General features: G+C 37.7%; 1 protein-coding gene across 1 annotated transcript in view; it reads left to right on the top strand.

Annotated features, from left to right (window-relative positions):
• Positions 1 to 10,031, top strand: part of LOC104162809 (ankyrin repeat and SAM domain-containing protein 6-like) — an 11,578-nt gene extending 1,547 nt beyond the window's left edge. The window contains exons 2-6 of the mRNA XM_009701630.1: positions 189 to 305; positions 1,326 to 1,393; positions 2,946 to 3,062; positions 4,017 to 4,113; positions 9,934 to 10,031. Coding sequence (XP_009699932.1) covers positions 189 to 305; positions 1,326 to 1,393; positions 2,946 to 3,062; positions 4,017 to 4,113; positions 9,934 to 9,983 — 449 coding nt within the window. The 3' untranslated portion in view covers positions 9,984 to 10,031. The remainder of the gene's footprint in view (positions 1 to 188; positions 306 to 1,325; positions 1,394 to 2,945; positions 3,063 to 4,016; positions 4,114 to 9,933) is intronic.
• Positions 10,032 to 10,675: the final 644 nt, after the last annotated feature.

Genomic DNA, 10,675 nt, shown 5'->3' with positions numbered 1-10,675 from the left:
TCAGCAGCAGTACAAATGCTCATAGGCCCAGCAGTAATCAGAAGAACATGTACAGAAGGCCTGCAATGTTAACTTTTCTTTCTCTTTCAAGTAAACTTAAATGAATTAGAAAAATGATTTGCATTGAATATTAACTGTGAAGGAACAGTAGGTGGCAGGATTCAGAGGTGCGCATGGTTTCTTTTTAGGCAACCACTTGGTGGATCATCAACAGCTTGTCCCTATTCTGAGAACCAGTGATGTAGAGAATCAGGAAAGACGAAACCATGTGCGAGTAAAAGGAGGCTCTGAAAACTTGGAGAAAGGTAATCTTACCCTACTGCTACAGAGTAGTACCAAAGAGGTGCTAAATAGGAGTAATGTGCCAGTAGTAAGAGCTCTGAGAACATTTGCTTTCTCCAGGGATGTAAGTAAGGAGACGAGATACAAGTAGAGCAAAAGAAAGACTTAGTGAAAAAGCAAAGGAGAAACAGTATGTTATGCGAGAGTTGTAAAACTGAGAGGTTTCAGATTTTGTTCAAACTTTATGTATAATGCAGGAACTGGAAGAGGGGAAGAGGAAAAGAAAACATGGAAGGCCTACAACTGAAAGCATTGTCTCTGTGTGTGAAAAGTGTTAGATGTCATACTTTTTTATGACAGCAAGGCTCTGGGCTCAGAGACCCTGTAAGTTTCTTCCCGTATCACAACCTATAATTTAAGCACACCAGTGTGATGAAAAATGAGAAGGCTAACTAGCAACCTAAAAGAAAAAGAAAGGTTAATAATATATCTAGGGCTTCTAATGAAACTTCTCTTTCTGTAAGATTATATTTTTCATCAAACTGCATGGACAAGTTCTCATGCTATGTTTTTAAAGCTGATTACCTTTTTCTGTGGATTAACCTCAGTTAGGGTACTAAAGCTTTTAGCCTGAAACCATGCCAACCTTTACAAATCATGTTAAGCATACCAAATTAATCGGCCTTGAGGTAAAAAACCAAAACCCTATCAGAAAATAAGACGCAACTTTTAGACATTGAAGTGCCTAAGTTGTGCTTAGTGGTTTGGTTTTTTAAGATCCTTTTGATGAGGAAGAAAGGGCAATACAGAAAGATTTTATCCTAGCAAGGTAAGACTAGGTGGAAATACAGTATATGGAAGTAGGTAAGAACACAATAAGCCAATATTTTAATTTCTGATGCAGAATGGATGTCCTTGGATTTTTGTTATCATATATCACTGTGTGGAATATATCTTTCAATATATATTTTCAGCAGTTAACAATGCAGGGATCACTAAAATCTTTCCTGATCTGTGGTGGGGGATGTTTTCTGTTATTACAGATGAACTGACTGGCATTCTTAAAAAATTGTCACTTGAGAAATACCAACCTATTTTTGAGGAACAAGAGGTATGTCTTTTTTTTAAAGACCTTTTTTTTTTTTACTGTTTTAGAGAAAGTAGAGTGTGACACGCATCAGAATTGTGACCCAGAATCTCAAATTTAAAGTTTTACAACCATTTCTAGTTGCAGAGAGGACCTTGAAATATCTACCAGGCAGTATTCGTGGCATTTTCCAGGATATTGCAAATATCAGTGCTTTTTACACTGAACCTACAATTTTGGTATAGACAGATCCTTCAGAGGTTTTTTTCCCCTCCTTGTTTTTACACTCTGCTTTTTCTATATATGTCTATATCCAATGTGGCCAAACAGTTTAAAGGACATACTGTATCATCCCTGGAATCACAGCTGGAACCTCATTTACAGATGGAGAACAGCAGGGTGTGAGTCACTGAAATGGCTGCTTTCTCTTCTTTATCCACTATGAATAAGCAACAGGAGAATTAGATCAGGGAACCTAAGCATCATTGTAGATGAGACCTATGACAGTGACTTGCCTGAAGGATGCAATGAAAGGAAACATTGCTGAAAATAAGTGAAATTAATTCATTACAATGGTTAAGACAGTATCAGATGTGAGCAATAATTGTGTGTTTGGCCAAAGGCAGAGACTAGTGAATGGACATACAATAAATTGACCTGAAAATAAGTGAAATTAATTCATTACAATGGTTAAGACAGTATCAGATGTGAGCAATAATTGTGTGTGTGTTTGGCCAAAGGCAGAGAGTAGTGAATGGACATACAACAAATTGACCTTGCTGCAGAATTCAGGATTCAGAGCCACAAACAGAGATTATTTAGCTGCATCACAGTACAATGGGCTTATTATTGTTCCCCTACATCATAGGAAAGGGTAGAAATTAGTATGCTCTGTGTGTAAAGGTTATATCAATATGAAAAGTTTTAGATATTCTTTCTTATCACAGCCTTATGGATGTGTTGATATAATAAAAACTGACATATGAACAAACCCTAGGTTTTCCTTGGGAGACACTGGAAAAGTGCACACGATATTCTGAAATTCCAAAAATACTTGGGAGGGGGAGGGAGAAGAAATGAGAGTAATCTTGGGCTTATTCAAGTAGCTGCTACTGTAAGTAGAGGAATTTTTGTGGAGAGAATATGTTTTGTATTGATAGAGCTTTTCTGAAAAAATACATTAAAAATCCATTGATAATTTAAATACACTATCATAATTGAATTATTAACAGCAGATTTAAAACCTGACAACGGAGTGGTAAAGTAGGTACTGTTTGGTTGTGGAGAGAATATGTTTTGTATTGATAGAGCTTTTCTGAAAAAATAAATTAAAAATCCATTGATAATTTAAATACACTATCATAACTGAATTAACAGCAGATTTAAAACCTGACAGTGGAGTGGTAAAGTAGGTGCTGTTTGGTGCTGGTAATTCATGAAAAATTTTTGTGTGCACAATATTTACAGTAAGTTTATACAATTAAAAAAAAAACCAAAACACTTTAAACCTGTAATAGTGAATCTTGGCCTAGGTAAATTTGTCTTGTCTTTTTTTCTTTTTTCTTTTCATATGCAGGTGGATATGGAAGCCTTCCTTACACTTACTGATGGTGATCTGAAAGAGCTGGGTATTAAAACCGATGGATCAAGGCAGCAAATTTTGGCAGCTATTTCTGAACTGAATGCAGGAAAGGTACATTTTGGAGTACTGTACTTAGTAAATTATTTCAAAGTTTGCTTATATTGTCAATTCAACATACATTTCAAAATTCAGTTGCAGGTGTTAGTTAGAAAAGCCAAATTAATGTTTTCCAAACATTCCAAAATTTCCAAATATTTAGTGTATTTGATTAGTGATTCAACATACATTTCAAAATTCAGTTGCAGGTGTTAGTTAGAAAAGCCAAATTAATGTTTTCCAAACAAAATATTTAATGTATTCGATTAGTGAAAAATATTTTCCTTTGTGGTACTCCCTGTTCTCTTTCATTAACTCTTTCCTAGTTCAGTGACTGTACAGTTATTTTACAGAGTATTGGAAATTATATCAGAAGCTACTGGTACGATAAACACAGGCAGTACTGCAATTACTGAATGTTGATTTCAATGGTGCTAAAAAGAATCATCTGGCCACTACAGTCCAGCTAGAGAATATGATGTAAAGGGAAAGGTCTCCTTTGTTTTGCCTACCAGTTTTTTATTTCTCTGTGATTAGGTAAATAGCACTTCTCTCATTCCTTACACTTTTATTGCCTTTTAATTTTATATTGACATAAATAAATTTGCTAAGAATGGCATACAATAAGCAATGTTCTTGTCAGAGGGATTATGGACCAGAGCATCTCTTTAATTAGGCCTGCTGACACTTCTCAGCTGCTTTTTCAGTTTTGAGGTCCATTCTCTGTCTGATACTGGAAGCTCGAATAAACAAAACATAATTTCCCCAAGTTAAGATCAACAGCAATAGTGATGAGGCTAAAAATTAGGGGAGGTGGATGATGTTCCATGCTATAAAGCTATGAAGAAAATAATGAAAATGTTCCTATTGCTGTCAGGTAGTTTCAGGAAGAGATTACTACAAGGTAATAATGCATTTTTTAAACAGAAATTTCAGAGTACCTTATTTTAATTTATTGTGCTTTTACAGGGACGAGAGAGACAGATTTTACAAGAAACTATACACAACTTCCACTCTTCCTTTGAGAGTAGTGTTAGCAACACACGACCTCCAGGTCATTCCCAGTGTAAGTAGCACCTTAAATTAATTGAAAAATGTATGGATACTTTTAATTAATACTGGCTAAAAGACAGAATGTGACAAACAAGCCAGTTAACTGCTTTCTGGGTTAATGATTGGTGTGTGTCAGTATCTTTTGCTGAGACTGTAGAGAAGATTTCAAGGTAAAAAGGTAGAGATACCTGTCAGATTTTTATACACACTGAAGTACTATCTGAAATAAGCATAAGATTTTTGTTATGCATTACTGAAAACAGAAAATTGATGTAAGTATAGCAAACTAGTGTACACTATACTGTATATAGTGTGTGTATACATATATAGCAGCAGTGGGAGATGCACTTCTGTATGATACATAATTTACTTTTGCATACTCTACAGGAGACCATTTTCTTCAGTGTGATCAAGCAGATTAAATATATTCAAGGTTTGCAATTCAGTATACTGGCTTAGATAGCTGTGTTAATTATGTATTTATGTATGTATGCATGTAGTTATTTTGTACTGGTAATATTTTTATGTGATTTTCTATAGTTGGTTTCTTTGGAATACATCTATTCCAACCACTAGTATTAACTGCTAGGCATTGCTGGAGAAACTGCCTTTTAAAATGTACTATCTATAATCAAAATGTAGAGAAAGATGTTGCTGACCTGTAACAAATGAATACATTTACTACAGTCACCTCTAGATAGGAAAAGTTGCAAATCTCTGTCCTGCCAGCCACCTGAGCCAAAGGCAGATATGCATCTGTTACTCAAGGTTAATGAATGGCACAAAACCTATTCAAATGTGTATTTCTGGATCCATGTTCCAGGAGGAACATGAGGCCATTCAACAGCTTTCCAGAAATTCACCATGTTGAAGTGCCTCTCACTGTCCTTCAGTTCCTTATTTTGCTGCTTGCGTCCACTCACAAAATCATTTATTTGTTTAGTGGTTATGTTATTTCATGTATTTGTATGCTTTAGGAGACCTTAATAGTGAGCAAGTCCCAGTTGTTGCAATCTCAGTCAGCTGGATATCACTAGATATGCGAAAGCTAACTGTAGTCCTACTGCTTTCTTGGGGAAAATTGGACATTGCTGGGGTAGTTAGTCAATGTGGGCTACTTTCTGTATTCTGTATAGTCTGCTTCGCCGAAAACCACTATCAGGTGTCGCTGTATGCATCATGCAGCTTACTTCCCATTCTCAGAGTAGTCAGCTTGTGTGGGAACTTCTGGATGTCTCTTGATAACATCCCAGACTTGAAGAGCCTCTTCTGTAGGTACTACTAGGTGAGCAGAAGCTACTGTTTGGGATTTGATAACATGGTGCAATGAACTGGAATTACGGAAGAACTGAAGAAGCATACAGATGTAATGTGTCTCCAAGCAACTTGCTGAGCCTAACCACTGAGCTTAAAAGTGTCTTGAAGACAGCAAAAGACAATAATGGCGGCACAGAGTTGGGGAGAACATCCTCTTCTAAGAATGGAGACAGCAGTTGCTCCTGCTGACCAGTTGACAAGATGCTGCCATCAGAGATCTAGCTTTTGGGGTTTTGTGTGTGAGAGCTCCATGAAATAGATTTGGCTGTAAAACAGCAACAGAAGCACTAGCAGAGAAGGAAGAAGAAGAGAACATGTAGGTAAAAGAAGTTTCTGCACCAGGTAAGCTGCTTTTTATTATAAAAAGTAGCAGCGGGACCCTTATGCAGTCTCTGGAACTTAGAAGTAATTTCCAGGAATGTGTAATATTTTAGAGCATAAGAGCAGCTGTACCAGGTCAGATCCAAGGTCCATACAGTTGTGTTCAGCTTTGTCATGTGATCTCATTTGACGTTGGTGTGAAGAGCTGCTTGCTTTCATTTGCTGTGAACTTGACTTCTTTTGCTTCATCCTACTGGATCAGAAGACAATTGTTCCCTCCTCACTGCCTCCATGCCACTGACAATTTTACAAATATCTGTCACACTCTTCCTAATTCATGTTTTTTCCAGACAGAAGACTTAACAGGGTGCTTAATCATCCCCTATACCATATTTTTTCTGACCTCTTTTCCTTTTCTACTATATCCTTTTAGACTTGGAGATACCAGCCTAGCATACAATATTCAAGATGTAGGCATACCTTGGATTTACACATGACAGAGTGATGTTTGGTTTTTAGTTGTGTTCTCTATTTTTAGTTCTCTTGCTGTTTCCTAGTTATTTCTAGTACTCTGCTTTTTTGGCTATAACTGAAGACTGGTATTAATTGGAACTGCCTCTTAAATAGCAGATCATCTACTGCATTCAAGCTCAGAGCCTATCATTTTATATAACCACTCATACATTGTTTTTTCCATATGCCTTGCATCTTATTACTTCATACTGATCTTCATCAAATTTTGTCTGCCATCTTATTGGTTGGGCACTGATGTCTCATGAAGTCCTTTTGCCAGTCTTCTCTTTGCCTTTCTTTTTATTTACAGCGATAACTTAGGAAAGTTTGTCACTTCACTCTATATGCCCTTTCAAAATCATATTGAATATCGTGAGTCCTCGTGCAGATCCCTATGAAATGCTAGTGGTGAATCTCTCTACTATGGAAAAAAATCACTGTTTACTCCTACCGTCTGTCCTCTGCCTTCCTAACCAATTATTTATTCACATAAGAAATTTCTTTTTATTTTGTGGGTTCCTTATTGTCTTAAGAGCCAGCCTTGGACCTTGCGAAATGCCTTGTAAAAATCCAGGCATGAAGTGGACCTCTTTTATCTACAATACTGTTGGCACCTTCAAGGAATTCCAGTAGGTTGGTGAGGCAAGACTTTTCAAATCCCTTTTTGATTGTTTTCCACAAAATTTCAGATTCTTTGTTATAGTTTGTGCTAATCTGCCTCATACTACTGGCCATCTCACTGGTCTGTGTTTCCCTCTATCTCCTCTTGAACCATTAAAAAAAATTAGCATAATTTTTATCACTTCTCAGTTATGTGGCAATTTAGACAAGAGCCTGTGCTCTGACTCAGCAGTTTAGCTGCTTAATCCTTGTGTTCCTCTAGAACATCTGGCTTAGCAATTTGTTATTATTTGCTTTGTGTATTTGTTTCATAACCTTTTTTACCAATACTTCAGGTTGAGATACCTTGGATTCCCACATAAAGAAGGCTTCTGAAATGGGAACCTTCCCAAGCTTTTCCATGGTGAATACAATTAGTTTTTCTGATGTGAACTTACTTCCCTAGCTCGTTACAGTCTAATCATTGATTGGCATCATGGCATCTGCAACTGGCTGCCTCTTGTGATGCATGTGAAATTTTTGTGCTTTTTGCATGGTCCACAACCACTGGTTTCTCTACAGCTCTTCCTAGGAGCCTGTCTGGACACCATTAACAAGCAAACCACTTCATGATTTGCCCTTTTAGAAAGCTAGATGTAGCTGACAGGATAATACAAACATCCTGCTCTTCCAGCTGCGTCACACCTATCACTGTGATGTCCTCAATATTTTGAGTAATTTTAAAAGCTCAGTACCTCAAATGGAGTGGCTGCCAGTGTAGCTCTGCTTTTATGGAGTTTCCAGCCTGTAGGGGTGTAAAGAAGATAATGAAACACAATCTGAGTATGTCCATAAGACTCAGAAATTAAAATGCAGGTGAAAAGAAACTAAATCCTCACTTTCTGGAAATGTAGCTTACAATTGTGGGAGGTCTGTAGGCTGACTGCCATCACCAAGCCTGCGAGTGTCTACAGCTTCTGCACCCTTCCCCATCTATAACTCCAACAACCACTTAGCTTCAGCTCTCCACAAAATGCCCCAGTCCACACTGCCCAGGCTCAGTCCTTCCCCTACTGCCACTGGCTCAGGAGCTGTTGTTGCTCATCAAACCTGATACAAGATGGCAGGCAACAGAAATAGGAAAGCATCTGGATGAGTCAGTCTGGAGTGGAAAAGAGAACTGCAGTGATTATCTGTATTTACGCTTCTAAGGAACACAGTAGAAGGAAAACACAGAGAAGCAGAAAAAGTAAAAGCAAGGCCATCAGAAGTAGGGGATTGATGGTATAACTAATTTCACACAACAGACTTGTTTAGGGAAGATACTACAGTTTCTTGATGTTTTTTTGGCAGTTCAAAATCAGTTGCTGGCTTCTTGTATCCTCAGCTGGCTTCTGGTTGAGCACCTCCTGCTGAGGTCATTGCTCTTGAACTCGCTCTGATACTTGCTACAAGAACTTGTAGAAAAGTTGTTGAATGTTTGTTGGGTTTTGGCAGGTGAGCTAAGGACATGGACCAGTTGGAGCAAGTCCAGAGGAGGCCACAAAGATAATCAGGGCGATGGAGAACCTCTCCTATGAAGACAGGCTGAGAGAGTTGGGGTTGTTCAGCTGGGGAGGGACTTTTTACAAGGGCTTGCTGCGACAGGACAAGGGGCAATGGCTTTAAACTGGAAGAGGGAAGATTTAGATTAGATCTTAGGAAGAAATTCTTCCTGGTGAGGGTGGTGAGGCACTGGAAGAGGTTGCCCAGTGAAGCTGTGGATGCCCCATCCGTGGAAGTGTTCAAGGCCAGGCTGAATGGGGCTTTGAGCTACCTGGTCTGGTAGAAGGTGTCCCTGCTCATGGCAGGAGGGTTGGGACTAGATGATCTTTAAGGTCCCTTCCAACCCAAACCATTCTATGGTTCTGTGATTCTATTTCAGTTTATTCCAAAAGAGTACAAATAAAATCCCATATGCTTCTTACAATATGGATGTAAGGAAGTGTTACATTGTAGATGTGTCATAAAAAATGGAAACAGTTCATGGAGTTCCCTTGCTCACATCTGGGGCTTGTAGCAGAATTTGCCATTTCTACCAAAATGACATGCAAAAGCAAGAGAGCATCCAAGGTTTATACTCTGAAAGACACAATCTTCTTTTTCTCCTAGGGCATTTCTTAATCTTATTATGAAAAAAAAAATTAACAAAGATTTGCTGGAGGTAAAGCTAAGTGCTAATTAGCTTAGTTTTTCTTCTAATATCAAGTTTATTGAAATGCTCGAAAGAGAGCCTCATCACTTGGTATAGATATCCAGCTGCTCTCCCCCACCTAAACATAACACTTCTCTTGTAACAGGTGGGAAGAACAGAGAACACTCCCAACATCTAGCAGGGGCACTGAACAAAGGGAGGATTTAGATACCAAAAGCATGAACTCAGTATTTTCCAGATACAAGTTAAATGAAGAGTAACTGTGCCTGTGATGAAAAAAGAATATGATGTCATTCAGTCTTATAATCCTTTGCAAAAATTCTGGTCTTCCATTTTCTCTTTACTATGATAGTATGTTGCATACTGATACACACACATATGTATCTGCAGATACCTATATACTTTAAAAGATGTGACAGAATAAAGTGACAGAGAGTGGGGCATCATTTCTGTATTTACTTTCCGCTTTTGGATTCAGAGTCAAAAACATCAAATGAAAATATCCAGAGGAAGGGAGTTACAGAGATTGTAGAGTGAGAAGTAAAAATAGGAGCAAAACCAATATAGACTTGCAAATAAAAATCCTACAGGATTCAGGTTGTCACTTGCTGGAAAGGTACACATTGAGAAAAGAGATACTGGAAAGGTTTGTGGCAGCACATGACCTTTTCACATGTGACTGACTTTTCACACCTTCTCCATACAGGAGAGGGCTTAAGATGAGTAAAATGAATTACAGGGTCAAATTGTTGGATTGTGGTATAACAATGATACTGGGAAATCTGGGCCTGTTTCTGGTAATTGTGGAATTACTCTGTCTTCTTTAAAGCTGTGAGTCTTGCTGGTTGCAGTTTTTCAGTTGTTTTGTCTTTGTTTTTTCTTTTACAGCACCTGGCTGCTCTGTAAAACCACAAGAAGCTGTTTCTCCTAAAAGGTAGCAACTGGAAAAAAAGATTTTTTTTTTTTTATTGTGAAGTTTGACATCTGGCTGACTAAATCCAAGTGTAGAAATGAAAATTTGAAAAGTTACTCCTAACTATGCCTTATAGGACTTTCTACAGTAATGTGGTTAAGATTCAAATCCCACAAAGGAAATAATAAAGAGATTGCTTTTATAGTTCAGACTAAGTGTTGAATTGTTCAAGGCATCAGTGGTCTGGATTTGAGAAGAACAAAGTCAGAAGAACAGGAAGAATGAATGACTGTGTAAGAAGATTCATGTTTTCATTCTGCTCTTGCCCATAGATGAACAACCCATAGGAGGCCTACATGGGCACAGTCGAGAACAAGAAAAGCGTGGAAGAAGGCATGAAAACCACCAGGAATTATGAGAGCTTCTACATGGAGAAATATATAAACTGAATGTGCCTCTATTGAGTGGATACCAATAAAGGAGTCTAAATTGAACGTGTAGTGGTTTCATGAGAAGGAATATAAAGGAAAAGTAATGCTGCATTCTTCATTAACCAAAATACACTTTATCTATTCAGTATTAAGAGGTTAGAACAGCAGTAAAAGTAAATATGAAATACCTGTTTGTAAAAATAGCACTTTATTTAAGGAAATGCATAATCTGTCACCAATATTTAAACAGAAATAGTGTTAAAATATTTTGTATTGCTGATTGGTT

Source organism: Cariama cristata, unplaced genomic scaffold, assembly GCF_000690535.1.
Source record: "Cariama cristata isolate BGI_N322 unplaced genomic scaffold, ASM69053v1 scaffold13826, whole genome shotgun sequence".
Taxonomy (NCBI): Eukaryota; Metazoa; Chordata; class Aves; order Cariamiformes; family Cariamidae; genus Cariama; species Cariama cristata.
The sequence above is the reverse complement of the archived record's forward strand: the minus strand, read 5'-3'. Positions and strand labels throughout refer to the sequence as shown.